Below are 15,377 nucleotides of genomic sequence, written 5' to 3'. Positions count from 1 at the left end.
GTTTCTTCTACTCTGTTCTGTATTTATCAAAACAGACTGGCTGAAGGAAAGGCAAAAACATCAATACTAGCAGTGCTGGCGTAGTTCCGAACAGATCCTGTTTATTTGCTGGAGCATTGTTTTGAACTGGTCCAATCCTCGTATCTTTTCTTGCCCCCCCCCCCCCCTTTTTTTTTAATTGTAAGTTCAACTTCTTTTTTCCACTTCTGAAACTTTAAAAATGTTCCAGGACAGACACAGATTATCTAAATTTGCTCCTTTCCAGTTACCAGCAGTGGGGTGCCCTTTAGATGTAATCCACAGACCTAACCTGATCAAGGTTCTGTTGCTGGCAGCCTATTGATCAAAACCATTATGCTTTTGTAGGAAACCTCCTGCTAACTTGGCCCACATACAATATTTACAAATTCTTACAGAGCAGTACAAAGGCCAGAATGCATCTGTTAGAATAACAGATTAAAGCACTTGAAGATTGTTTCAGTGCAAGTACTATGGGTCTTCGTCAAATACCATCTAGTTTCAGCAATATCTTACAATGACACTCTGCTGTTCTCCAGTGCTAATACTGGTATAAAAAACCCATATGTACTATTTTTTTATAATAATTTTAAGAGCGTCTTTAGATCTGGGCATCTTTTGGAAGGTACAGAAATGTGATTATTTACCCTCGAATTTGCAGGATTAATTCTTACCTGTCATCTTCAGGATTTTTTAATATTATTTTTTAAGATGTCATATCATTCCCTCTGCTTCCCTTCTCCAAACTGAGAATTCTGGCTTTTTAATCTCTCTCCTTGTTTGTAATGCAAGTGCTTTTTCTCCTTAAATCTCCTTTTAGTTGGCCTTTTCTTTGGCTTTCTCTGAGTCCAGTACAGCCTCCTGTGGATACAGGGACCAGAACTGCACATGGTATTTAAAATGTGGGTTCACAATCTTTCTATATATCTACAAAGTGACTCACTTGCCCTGTTCTCAGTGTCCTTGCTGATGCCACCCACTATCTGGGGTGATTTGGGCTGCTGCTGCACAGTTGAGAGGATGGTTTCAGAGAACGGCCGCAACTCCCAAATTGTAAGCACCAGTTCCAAGTTAAGCGTCATGTGATTAGGTTTTCAGGTTTTTTTTCCCCGTGTTTGTTTATGCTGAAGCTTGGCTGCCACATTTTCACCCAGTTTGTTCAGCTTTGAGGTCCTGTTGGAGTTCAGCCAGCATTTGACTACCCAGAAGAGCTTGAGGTCCTGAAAAAGATGTGAAAAACTGTTTTTCACTGTTTGCTCTCTTCTTCAGCTCATTGGTCATGACACAGAATAAAACCAGTCCTCGCATCAGTCCCTGGAGGACATCATTTGCTGGGGTTTTTCCATCCTGAAAAGTGACCATTAAGTCCTTCCATTTGCTTCCTCTCCTTTAAGCAGCTTTCAGTCTATAAAGCATCATTTCCTCTAATCCCATGGCAGCTTAATTTCTTTAATAGCCTTCAATGTGGAACCCTCTCAGAGACTTTATGGAAATTTAAATATGTCATGTCCAGTGAATTCCCTTTATCCGCCTGCTCCTTGACGCTGTTGTAGAAATCCATCAAATGGGTGAGACAGAATTTCCCTTTACAGAATCCATGCCAACTTTTTGCCGACAGACTGTGATTATCTCTGCGTGTAGTGATGTTATTATAGACCCTGCTATCTTACCCAGGGTGGTAAGACTCTTTGGTTTGTATTTCCTAGCATCATCTCTAAAGCCCTCGTTTGTAGAAGGGTTCCATTTTTATGGGACAGTGGGTGTTTGTGATGATAGGTTACACATCTTTGTTTTTAAATTCCACGTTTGAGAGCTTTTGAATGATTGCTGTCTGGACTTGGTGACTTCCTGACATCTAACTTGTTTATTTAGTCTAATACTTGCTGTCTGTTTACTTATTGATCTACTTCCTTTGAGGGATCTGGTACAAAGAATGCAATGGGTGTAGGAATCAAACATTTTCAGCAAGAAAAAATAATACAAATAAATTTTTGAGCTTCTCTTGCATTGGCTTATACTTTACCATGAGTGCTGCTCTTCACACCGTTGTCATCCAGCAGTTCCACCAGTGCCTTACCTGGTTTACTGCTTTTAATTTATTCAGAAAAGTTAAAATGGTAAGTGCATCCTTTGCATTTTTCAAGTCCTTTTTATTCCTTTTAATTTTATGTTTATATTTGGTATGAGTGGTTTTGTGGCTTTTCCTTTGTTTGGACAAGATTTCCATTCCTCAAAGAGAAGGTAGGAGTATAGTGGTAGCCTCCTTAATTTTCTCTTTAAGCCATACAGATGGGTTTCAGACCCACCCAGACTAATTCTTTTGCAGTATTATACATCTTTTATGTGGGTTTCTAATAAGAGTTTTCCTGGGATTTGGTATTTAGGGGGTCTTTTTTCACAGCCTCTAGGCTGCCTCCTTTTGCACTGTTTCTGCACTTTGGGTTTTTTTCTTTCCCTCCCTCCCTTATTACATAGTTCTTTAATTCTGTGTTTGTGCACTGGATTCATTAGGTCTCTTTCTCTACATTGCTTAAATTAATTGTACAGTGGTTCCAGTGCAGTTCTCACTAACACTGTGCACCACTGAAGACCACATCGGGAATGTATCTTTTCTTGTGGGTTTTGCTGCTAGTTGTTCCAGGAAACAATGTCGTCTTTTTTTGTCTTTTTTTTTTTTTTTTTCTTTCTGTTTTTTTCATTCGGTTAGTTGGTTTTGGTTTGGGTTGGTTTGGTGTCTCTGTCCCACACACCCCACCCCACCCCACTGCATATGCCTCATCCTGATGAAGTATCGATGCAGTTTGATAAAAGGTAGCTGGAATCACACGCTCTTGCTGTCAGTCCTGAACTTGCAGCTCTCAGTCTGGCTTGACAATTTCTGGTCACTGTTATCACACTTATCAAGAAGTAATTTAAAAATCTGTCTAGGATATGTTTTATTAGGGCCTGGGATTTCCATCCACTGGGATTTCTGTCCACAAGGATTTCATTGTTATATAAGGCTATTACACTTTATATAACCCTTCACACACTCTGCCGTTCCCTCACCTGTACATCCCATTATGCCATTCCTATAAACGTGGTAGCCTGATGACATTGCATGATCCTTCAAGACCACTGGGATACCTGCCTTACAGGGGTAATCTCTTGGTGCCAATAATTATTTTTCTTCTGTCTTCATGGTTAGGCTTCTTATGCTGGTACAGAGGCGCTTCTGAGTTTTGCCCTCACATTGAATTTTAGCCCCATCCACCTCATAGGTTACGCCCCTCTGAACAGACTGCTTTTCCTGACCTCCAGCTTTCCCCAGCTGCTAGGTGAAATGCGCCCTAACTTTTTTTAGTTTTCATTGCCAGCACCCTGGTTTAATAATGATTCAGGTGCATCCCATTTCTCATCTCAGAATGTCCCCCAGCTCCTGAGGTGCTTACTCCATACGCTGTGCCCCTCGTGCATGCGTGGAGGCTCTGGTCTCTGTGCCGCTCAGGCCTTGCACAGGGGATTAGCAGTATTTCTGAAAATGCTGTTCCTCAGGTCCCAGGCAAGCTTCCACGTAGCCTGCACAACATCCCCTCCACGCTTCCCTACATCAGCAGTACCAGCAGGTGCTAGTGCTGCCTACTCCTCCACTGCTCCCCAGGTTAATCCATCTAAACAACCTGTGCTGTACCCTGGATGTTTGCTTTCCCATCTAGTTCCGCTTTGCTGTAGCACTGCTCTGTTTTGTTAGAGCAAGCCGTGAAATAGTTTCCTGTCAGCTCAACTTGAGGTGACGGAAGGTCTCGGGCAGAGAAACAACACAGCACTTAAATTAGTTTGTTTTGCCAATGGGTTGTTACTTTGGTGTACCAAGTAAATGAAGGTGGAGAGATGGGATTTCTTTCTTGGGGGGGGGGGATAGTTTACCAGCTGCTTCGGTAGCTGCACACTTAAGTCCAGAAAAATGGACATTTTAAAAGGGTGGAGAAAGCATCTACAGTTCAGAGAGGAATGAATGTCTTTGCTATCACTGTTTTGCCAGTGAAACTATAAGCACCACAACATGCAGTGTTCTATTCCTGAAGAGACATACTCTTATATGTTTGAAATGCTACTTATTTAGAATAATAAAGGTTATTCAGATTTCAGTTTCCTGTGATAATCACTTTCAGTTTATCACAAACAGGAGAGAACCAGGGACTCTTTAAGCAGACACTGCTATGTCAGGCTACAGTTTGTCCTTCCTTAATTTTGAAGGACTTTGGCAATAATTACATTGCAGTAAAAGAGCTGATGTAGGAGGTTGAAATCTGAGCTACTTTATTGCTGTCATATTTAAAGTGCATATAAAAATAGACTTCATTAGTAATTGAAAACTGGAATATCTGTTTAAGTGTAACGCCCCTGTCACAACTTTCTTAAGGGGCAAGGCAAATAATTTGGAGTGGTGGAATGAACTTCTGTGGTAGAGTTAAGAGGAAGGTGGTCTGAGGCCATTTGTGTGTCCCTTCTCAGTTACAGGTATGGCTGTGCTTTAGAGCTTCTCTCCTTCCCTTACTTTCCCTGGTAATGCTGATAATTGAAAACAGAATTAATTGGCTTTTGAAGGTGAGAAATTGAAAACTGGTACAACCTTGTGGAAGCCCCAGCAAGCAAAACACCCTCCCAAAACATTTGTTTGGAATTAAAAACTGTAGACCAGATTCCTTTTCTGAAGGCTGTTGCACCTTGTTCATTAATCCTAATTCTGCACTGAATATTTCAGTCCTGTGTTAGTGTGAATCTTGTCCCACAGAAGGAAGGCCCCAGTGTCACGGTTTAAGAACAAAAAATGCCCAATCCACTGCGTTACATTCAGTTCCTTCCTTCTGCAATGGTTGGTCACTAGAAGCATTATAAACATTCTGCACTTACATCTGTTATTTAGCCAGATAGAAAGTGTTATTAGGAAATTATCTCCCACACAAAAGTCAGTCCACTTGGCTCCCACACAGCTTGTTAGTGTTCATTTAACCCAAATTGTACTCAGTTCTTGATTGACTAATGCTGTCCCTGGTACAATGTTTGATTATAATGTGTGATTTGCACTTAAGTTTTGTCTTGAAGGAAAGTTCAGGCCTCCTTGTTCCTGCTGTTAATTATAAGGAATTCTGGCAAGTTTAAGGATCTGAAAAGCCTGTCAGATGTTGGCTTGAGGGCTAGTGTCCCTGAAGTTGGATATAATTTGCACATAATAAATTGCTTCAATAAGATTTTATTTCTTAGCTTAATTACGTAAGTCTTCTGGGAGTTAAGCTAATGTGAAATTAATAGTCGTGGGACCACCACAATCCTTTAAAGGTTGTGGTGATAAAATCCAGCTGTTTCTTCTCAAAAACAACCTCTCAATATATTGTTCTTACCCACTGGTGTTCTTATGTGATTGCAGTGACATTGTCCGTCTAGAGAAAAAAAATTGGGATTAGTTGCATTAAACCCTGACATGAATTGGATAATTAAAGACTCGTCAGATTGCCTGAGTAGCTTGATTGCATACATTATAAAGTCATCTGCAGATGTCCTGAGTGCCCAGGCTTTTGATAAAATGGCTTTGATTCGATGGATGGAAATCATAGACTAATAGAATCATTTAGGTTGGAAAAGACCTTTAGGATCATAGAGTCCGGTCATCAACCCAGCACTGCCAAGTCCACCACTAAACCACGGATGTCCCTAAGTGCCACATCTACATGTCTTTTAAATACCTCCAGGGGTGGTGACTCAACCACTTCCATGGGCAGCCTGTTCCAATGCTTGACAGCCCTTTTGGGGAAGAAATTCTTCCCAATATCCAATCTAAACCTGCCCTGGTGCAACTTGAGGCCATTTCCTTTTGTCCTATTTTGTGTTACTTGGGAGAAGAGACTGACACCCACCTCACTACAGCCACCTTTCAGGAAGTTGTAGAGAGCAATAAGGTCTCCCCTGAGCCTCCTCCTCTCCAGACTAAACAGCCCCCGTTCCCTCAGCCGCTCCTCATAAGACTTGTGCTCCAGACCCTTCACCAGCTTTGCTGCCCTTCTCTGGACACGCTCCAGCACATCAACATCTTTCCTGCAGTGAGGGGCCCAAAACTGAGCACATTATTCAAGGTGTGGCCTCACCAGTGCCGAGCACAGGGGGATGATCACTGCCCCAGCCCTGATGGCCACACTGTTTCTGATACAAGTCAGGGTGCTCTTGGCCCTCTTGGCCACCTGGGCCACTGCTGGCTCATATCAGCCGACTGTTAACCACCACCCCCAGGTCTTTTTCCACCAGGCAGTTTTCCAGACACTTCCCCAAACCTGTAGCACTGTGTGGGGTTGTTGTGACCCCAGCGCAGGACCCAGCACTGAGCCTTGTTGAACCTCATACAACTGGCCTCGGCCCATGAATCCAGCCTGTCCAGATCCCTCTGCAGAGCCTTCCTGCCCTCAGGCAGATCAATGCTCCCACCCAACTTGGTGTTTATGCGAAATTCCTGAGGGCGCACTTAATCCTCTCATCCAGATCACTGATAAAGATACTAAAGGGAACCAGCCCCAATACAGAGCCCTGGGGAACACCACTTGTGACCATCTGCCAAGTGGATGTAACTCCATTCACCACCACACTTTGAGCTCAGCCACCCAGCCAGATTTTTACCCAGCAAACAGTACACTTGTCCGAGCCATGAGCAGTCAGTTTCTCCAGGAGAATGCTGTGGAAACTGTCTCAAAGGCTTTACTAAAGTCAAGGTAGACAACATCCACAGCCTCTCCCTCATCCGCTAAGTGGGTTACCTTGAAAAAGAAGGAGATCAGGTCAGTCAAGCAGGAACTGCCTTTCATAAACCCGTGCTGACTGGGCCTGATCTCGTTGTCTTGTATGTGCCTTGTGATGGAGCCTATGATGATCTGCTCCATAACATCTTGGGCTCCCCTGCCCAAGATGGCCTCCAACCACCACATCACCCACAGGTCCTTCTCTGTTCACCAACAGCGGGTCCAGCAGGGTGCCTTCGCCAGTTGGCTCCCTCACCAGCTGTGTCAGGAAGCTCTCTTCCACACACAGCAGGCACCTCCTACACTGTTTCCTCTCTGCTGTATTGTATTTCCAGCTGACACCTGGTAAGTTGAAGTCTCCCATGAGAACAAGGGCTAGCAACTGTGCGACTTCTCCGAGCTGCTTCTAGAATATTTAGTCTGCCTCTTCATCCTGGTTCAGTGGTCTGTAACAAACTCCCACCATGATATCTGCCTCGTTGGCCTTCCCTCAATTCTTACCCATAAACACTCAACCCTGTCATCATCACCATTAAGCTTTAGACAATCAAAACACTTTCCAACATACAGGGTGACCCTACCGCCTCTCCTTCCTTGCCCATCCCTTCTGAAGAGTTTATAGCCATCCATCATGATCCTCTTTAGGGGAGCACCTGCAGCTGCAAATTACACCGTCTTTGTCAAGGCTCTACTAAGTCTCAAGCTGCAAGGGAGAGAAAGGCTATGGAGATGGGCATTGGGATTAACAAAGGTGGGAAATTAAAACAAAGTCTTAGGATCTTCACATATGGGGACTCGGTTTAGACTCTTTGGAGATGACTAGTGTGGGAAGTAGTAAGGGTCAACTTGTTTTGGAACTTGGGCATAAGGTAGAAACCCAGCAGCAACGCTTCAATTTTTGTGGAGGATTTTTTGCTTTCTAAGATTTGTAGAGTTGCTACATTTCAGCTTTGGTGGTGGAAGGTGTTAATTTTCAAATACTAATGCCTTATTTGTGTTTTGTTAACTAGAGCTTATTATTGATAATTTACTTTGTTGCTGTCTTTAAATGACCAAATATCAGTATTTTTTTAAGCAGCTTAACATTAGTTTTAAAAATACCATATAGCTATTAATAATGGTATCTCATCTGGCTTAGAATTTTGTTTGGTTTGTAACTTTGCTTAATAATTTATAACTGAGATTATAAATAACATCAGGAAAGAGTTGTTTGTTCCTATACAGAACAGCCTATGTGCGGTGAAGCAAAAGAAACATACACTATGTAATGCACAGAATGTGTCTAACATCTTTTAAAACTAGATCTTCAGCCCTAGCTAAATTTGCATAGCACAGATGTTTTGTTTAGGAGTCTAGTACAAAAAAGACTATAATCTGGCTTCCATGCACGGGTTTTTTTAGATACAGTTTTGCATATTGTTAGAATGTTCCACTTCATAGGTAATGACACTCAAAAAGAGGATTTGCACATCAGTGGACATTATAAGCATTTAAGACAGGGATGATACATCTGTCATTTTAAAATATTAATAGTATGCTTTTAGGTGCTCATATAGTGAATGACCTTCATTCATATGCCTGGATAGTATCCTAAGAGAAACAGATCTGGAAAATACTGTTGTGGTGGGTTGACTTGAACTGGGTGCCAGGTGCCCACCAAGCCACTCTGTCACTCCCCTCCTCAGCAGAACAAGGAGGGAAGAAAGTAAGATGGGGAAAAAAAACCCCTTGTGGGTCAAGATAAAGGCAGTTTAATGAAAGAATAGCAAAAGTCATGCGTGTGGAAGTGAAGGAAAACACAAGACGTTATTCTGTACATCCCATCAGCAGGTGAGGTTCAGCCACTTCCCGGGAAGCAGGGCTTCGGTACGTGTAGCCACTGTTCTGGAAGACAAATGTCATAAACAATGAATGCCTCCCCCCCTTCCTCCCCCTTTTTCTTAGCTATTATATCTGAGTAGACATCATATGGTATGGAATATCCCCTTGGTCACTTTGGGTCAGCTGTCCTGGCTGTGTCCCCTCCCAAGATCTTGCCCACCCCTAGCCTTTGGTGGTGGGCAGGGGGGAGGTTGGAGAGAACCACTGATTTCTTTGTGGTTAGCAAAAGCACGCACATAAACCTCAAGGTGATGTCTATACGTACCATCATTCTGGACTCCCAAGTGCTTAACTTGTCTGCCACCTAATAGCTGTAGCTAGCAGATTATTGTACCAGAAACTTTTTAGCAACAGTTGTGTTTGCTGCTCTGTGGTGAAGAGGTGGACTTGTTTCTGGTTAGAGCCCTCAGCCATTTCTTCAGTTGGTGGCGTGTGGCCCATGTTGCTCCCTTTACCCCGTGGTGACTAGACAAAACCGCACACAGCACCTTACAGATTTCTGCTTCAAAATGCTGTAAGACTTTGCTGATTTCTTTAGCTGTTCTCCTTCCTTCCCCCTCTACAAGCCCACAAATACATTTGTACGAATAGGCTTTTGAAAATCTCTGAGGCAATTTCTAGTATACGATAAGGATTGCTTTTACAGCAGAGTCCTTAACAATCAATAATCCTGTAAAGCAGAAAAACAAATAGGGGGATATCTGCTTTGGCAGACAATAATAAAGAAGTACAGGCAGCAACAATTATGTTGCACATAGTCATTCCTCAAGATACCCCTAACAGTTAGGGGTCAAAGTCTTCCATACATCTGCACAGCTGTCCAAAGAATGTCAACAAGATAAAGGACCACCCAGTCTGTGTTACATTTGTTGCCTGTCGGTATTGTAGGAAGGCACTTCTGGTCCCTTTTCAAAATATGAAGACTGTCCAAATTTCTAAGCATTTCCATCCTCACATCGTACATCTCTTCACAGGGATGCTATGGCTATTGCAATACCCTTGCTACTGATAAATGCAAATTATTACTAATACACAAATACTGGTTGGATTTTCATCCCATGAGCAGTATTCTTACCACTTGTTAGTTGTAAGAAATTCCACAAGGCTATTTGAGTAATGGAGTTTTGTTTGTAATTAAGGCTTGCTCGCTAAATTTTTCTAGGGACAAATTGAGGAAATGGGAGAAGAGGATAGCAATAGGACTGTCTCGAGCTTTGTAAGACAGAGGAAAAATGAAGGGATGCAAAATGGAAGGCAGCATTTTGTTCTGAGTCTTTTGAACTATTATACTTTTTAATTATAGGTTATTATTTAAACTGAAGCCCACTTCCTTCTTGACATACTTCAGGAAATCACTGTAATTCTGATTTTGTCATCCAGGAGCAAACAAAATTTAGATTTCAAAAAGGATGAGCAAAGAGGATTACTAACTTTAATCAGAACTGCGGGGTGGGTAACTTTATGACATCAAAGTTATTGCATCCCATGCTACAGAATGAGTAAATTGCTGCTGAGGTGGAAGTATAACATTTTCAAACACAGCATTTTATAGTTAGCAGGGTGCATTTTAGGACAGCTTTTCCATGCTGTACATGATAATGGGCCACCATCTCAAAAGTATTTAGGCCAGATGGCTTCCAAGTTTAGTGAAGTGCTCAGGGTCTGAACATGAAGAGGGGAGGCTTTTGAGAACTGAAGTTAGACTTTCAAGGCACTTAAAGCTATGAGGTCAGATTTCTGGTGTAGTTTAGACAAATAAATGTCCTACGGTGTTTTTCTAACTCAGTTCTGTTGTTTTGCTCTCCTTTTAGAGTTTCTTTGCAAGGAATGCCCCAGAGTTCATATTTTCATTGATCGAATTGAACTGAAGGACATTCCAGAAGAGCAGATGTATATGAGAAGGTGGCTTCATGAACGTTTTGAAATAAAGGATAAGTGAGTAGCAATATGCAGGATTTTCTGTTTCAAGAAGCTGTCTCATGTTAACAGATATACCCATGATTTCTGTGTTACCAGCAGTGCAAGCTGTAAGGCTCTCAGAAGAGAGATGGTGTTGCTAGTCCTGTGCATGCTTTGTATAATAACCTTGTGGTTAAACCTTTTGTTCAAGAGGTTGGGATTCTTGGGTTTCAGAGCTTCCTTACACTGAAGAAGTGTGAGTCCATGTTCCAGGCAAGACTCATATTCATCTGAATACTCGCCATGTATCTTCTTGTAGCTGAGTCATATGCAGCCATGAACGTAATATGCCCATGGTAGGCAAGAAAGCAAAAAGCTGATTCTAGCCTCGTAATCAGTGTTAGGTTACAGTTAGAAAGGGGCAGATCTTGATCTAATCTGCCAAAACTGTTTATGCATCTTCCATCAGATAGTGACTGGATAAAAACACGAGATCCCTACCTTCGCTGGGAAAATTAGGTGAAGTGAAAGTTTCATCTGTCTGTCTTTGAATCGTGGCAGAACTGAAGTGACTGGCTCCCTCCAGTATCTCCTGATAAGGTCACTAGTGAGCATATGCAGCAGATCCTGGGTGACCTTGTGCTCTGGAAGGACTCCATGCCTAAATGTGGGATTTAAATATTGTTTGAGAGATGATGGTTTGCTTTGCCACATTTGAAGTCCAGTTTAAGGGAGATTAATCTGTTTAATTCCCAAATCTTTGAATACATTGTGTGAGACAGAAATTTCCCTGGTTCTTCAAGTATGTTCTGCTTTAAAATTGTTCCACCAGTCTCATAGTCCATGGAAGTAAAACTAGATTAATTTGTCATGTGAACTTCAAATCCATGTAAAACTTAAGATGACTATCTGTAAAAATGGCACTGTTACTAAAGTGTCTTAGAAGTTTAGGATCACTAAGTAATTTTTCTTCAATTTTGAGAGGAAGAAGGTCTGAATTTGATTTTATAGATAAGGAACTGATGCATACAGTAAAAGGCTGTCCAGTATCCCTGAAGTAGTCTTCTGGTGAAGACCAGCAAAACTGAACCCAGATCATCTGTCTCGTTGTAGACTCCTGTTAACTGGAACATCTTTCCTGGGACCAAAGCAGTCTGTCAGGCGAATTTAGAGATACTTAAAACAAAACCCCAAAATTTTCAAATCCATTTATTACTGGTTTTCAAAAATAGGAAGAAGAAAGTTAAACCAGTGGTGTAGCATTTTACTCTTGCACCTATGGCTTCCAAAATATTTAGTGTCTTGAGAGCCCTTGTTATTTATTAGCCTGTTTTACGAAGATACTTTTTCCTCCCTCCTTTGGTGTTCAGTGATTAACTGTGTGCTGGTTTGTCCTACGATACTGCCCAGTACCTGCTAAATGCTGAATGAAAAGGACTTTTTTCAACTTTTATATTCAGTGTTAAAATTGGTCCCTAAGGAAAATCTGCTTTTATTGCTTACAAGAGTTCAGGCTGAGTACTCTGACGTGCCATGCTACTTTGAATGCATCATATTCTTAAGCCATACTGAGAATTTAAACTTGATACAGATGAGCTGCTGCATATTGTGAAATCAATTGTTAAACAATGTGTGATTAGAGGTAGTTACTGGTAGGCTAATGTGTAACTTTGACCATGTCCTTTTGTCTGCTTATAGGTTACTAATAGAGTTTTATGATGCAAAGGATTCCAAAAGAAGAAATAAGTTCCCTGGGAAAAGTGTTCATTCCAAACTAAGCCTCAAGAAAACTTTGCCATCTTTGCTGTTTTTAGGTGGCCTGACTGCTAGTATGCTTCTGACAGAATCTGGAAGGAAACTTTATGTAAAAACATGGATATATGGGACTTTAATTGGCTGCCTGTGGGTTAGCATTAAACCATAAGCAGATGTTAGTCTCCAGTCAGTGAAATGTGCAGTCTTTTCTTGCACATTGCACCAAACTTTTTCCTGACTTTATAATAAAAAAGTGTAAATAAAGCCTTATTGATTGAACATTGGAAATAATAGACTTTATGACAAGCCTCTGTGTGGTCGGTCTGGGGAAAATAAATGTAGATTTTCAAATTTGCTACTGATTTTTGCTGAAATAATGACGGATAAACCGAGTCACATGATAAATTGCTTTCCCCATGAACTAACATCCATCTCTATCTGCAGATTCAGTGAAGTGTGAGTTACGCATAAGGGTGTCTTAAGTGGACCTTTGAATGTATTTACAAAGATTAATTTAGGGTGTCTATTTATTCTTCTGATATTCATGTTGAATTTTCATTACTCTTTGGTGCATTGCAACAGCGCAGTTGCATCTATCCCAGCTGTATTGCAACTAAAATCAAAACTTTTTTCCTTTGTTTTTGTTTTTTAATTTTGCTTTTCAGTTTTAGCTAAATACTGTGTTCTTTAAAAGGGACTGTAAGCTGGCAAATCATGAGATGTTACCTGAAGCAGAATAAAATGTTCCTGAGAACTCCTGTTCATGGGGAAGAAGCTCTGTTTATCTAATGCATGTTTTTTCATTATATTGCAGTATTAACTGATTATTTTACATATGCAAAACATTAAATTTTACTGAGCAAACAGCTTATTTTGCGCACCCTGTATTTGTGCATAAAAGGAATGTATGCAGTATAATGATACGTTAAGTTTTTGTTTCTGGCCTAACCAGACTGTAGCCTACCTTGTGTCTGCGTTGTCCCAAGCACCTCAAGAGTTTCAGCTGAGTTCACAGACTTTCATGTGTATGTGCCATAAGCAGAAGTTTCCTGTTACCTCACGATTTTCTGGAAGCAAACTCTGTTGTTTGGGTAATGCACAGAATTACTGTAACTTCAGGAGTGTAAGGGTATGGTAACGAGGAGCCTGCAGATGTTCCTGCTAAATCCGAAGCATGTGCCTTTTCCTACTAATCTGATTTAGCCTGGTATTTCATAATCTGGCAGTCATCTCCATGCCGTAGTATCACACTAGGTTCTCAAATCGTTCTAGGCAATGCAGACTGCAGTTGGATTGAAGTTATGGATTGATGTATATGATTTAGGCAATAGACTAGTAGTGAAAGAAATGCGTATCCTATCAGTATTTCACCTGCTTGAAAACATACTTTAAAAAGCAAAATCAACAAATCCTTACTACCAGAAAGTCTGCAATTCCCGTGGCAGGTATTTTTGTTAGGGAAATGCCATTTCCTGATATCAAGGGAATATATATGTACAGCGATGGAGTTGGAAAGAAGATGTATTTTATCTTCTTCCATTAGGGAATTGGACTCCCTGTATCAAAATGAAAGAACTAGAGAATATTTTTTTATCACACTTGCAAGCTTTAAATGTGCATCTCTCTAGCTTCAGTACAATTTGGCTTGCATTAGAGTCCATTGTGAGTTAACTGTCTCTAAAAATTGTAACTCAGTTTTTCAGATTCCACTGTTGCCAGTTAATTAAAGACATTGCTTTTACTGTGTGATGTTTTTTGTTTGTTTGGTTGGGTTTTTTAACAGGATTTTATAGATTAAGTACAGTTCCACTTTAAAATCATTTGGTACAACTTTCAGTTTGCAGTTCTGTGTTCTTCCATAATAGATTTTGTCACTGGAGTTATTTATATCAGTGATTGATTCAGGATATGTTGATGAACCATTTTAAAAACAATGACTGGGAACAATGTTGAAAAACAGTATTGTTATGAGGCTGTGAAACCAGAAAAAAAAAAAAGCCATTTTATGTAACAGCCAAATGTGCTCACGTGTAGTTCTTCCTATTCTCAGCTGACTGTTTCCAGTGGGTATAACCAGAAGGCAGTGTTCCTATGCTAGTGTGATTTATCAGTCATAGAATGAAATTTTACTCTGATATGACTAAATTTCTTTGTAACAGCTAAGAATAACATTAAATGATACATCAAAAATAAATGCAAACAGCTTAATTCATTTAACTGCTATTTTGGAGAGCCTAATTACCATGAAATATTGGATCTACCTTGCTGTTTAAGTACCAGGAATATAATTGACACAGTGCGACAAACAAACAGGATGTTTATTTTGAACCTTATTCTCTATGTTAATCTTAATTATTTTTTTTTCTTGCCATTAATTTATAAAGTTTTGAAACTGTAATTTGCTGATGTATTTGGCATTGGGAGTATCACATGCTATTTCTAAATATGCACTGATATTAACTTAAAATATTTCGTCATTAAAATAAGAAGAGCCAATGCTCATTCAACTTTTCTGTCCTGTCTACTTGTTTAGTTTTTTCTGCACTTTTGTGTTTGTAACTTGGTTAGCAGGAACTGCTTAGAGAAAACCTACAAGTGTGGTTTTAAGTCCTTGATGGAAGGATTTGTTTGAGAAGCAGTCAATGAAAACAACTGTCTTTTTCTTCCGTGCAGCTAAAAAATGTGTTAGAATCGGTTTGTGCTTGTTCCAATGCAACACACCACCAGGTCGGTCAGATTGCAATAGCTTTTAGCCCATGAACACCTGCACCACTTGTTGCTTGTTAATAACGTTCATTAGTGTGCAGTACCACAATTCTGGCCGGGAATCAGGCTCTGTGGCGATAGGCCTTGCAGAGACAACTCTGACAGTGTGGACAGAGCCAGGGGATGGGAAGAGCTATTGCAAACAAACACCAGAGGCATATCTCAGTAGCAAATGCCACCTAAGTTTTAGTGATGTGTTAAATCTGAGAGGGACCTGTATGTTCAGCAACTTAGTTTTCCAGCTGTATCGGTGCCTCTGATAATAGTGATTTCCCTCCACACAAGTACTGCTCT

At 40.7% G+C, this 15,377-nt stretch overlaps 1 protein-coding gene across 1 annotated transcript in view; it reads left to right on the top strand.

The window, feature by feature from the left end:
* AGPAT5 (1-acylglycerol-3-phosphate O-acyltransferase 5) overlaps window positions 1-14,824 on the top strand; it is a 60,420-nt gene extending 45,596 nt beyond the window's left edge. The window contains exons 7-8 of the mRNA XM_040597501.1: window positions 10,475-10,598; window positions 12,261-14,824. Coding sequence (XP_040453435.1) covers window positions 10,475-10,598; window positions 12,261-12,486 — 350 coding nt within the window. The 3' untranslated portion in view covers window positions 12,487-14,824. The remainder of the gene's footprint in view (window positions 1-10,474; window positions 10,599-12,260) is intronic.
* The last annotated feature ends 553 nt before the right edge of the window (window positions 14,825-15,377 follow it).

This window comes from Falco naumanni, chromosome 6 (genome assembly GCF_017639655.2).
Source record: "Falco naumanni isolate bFalNau1 chromosome 6, bFalNau1.pat, whole genome shotgun sequence".
NCBI classification, from domain to species: domain Eukaryota; kingdom Metazoa; phylum Chordata; class Aves; order Falconiformes; family Falconidae; genus Falco; species Falco naumanni.
This window is presented reverse-complemented; position numbering and strand designations above follow the sequence as displayed.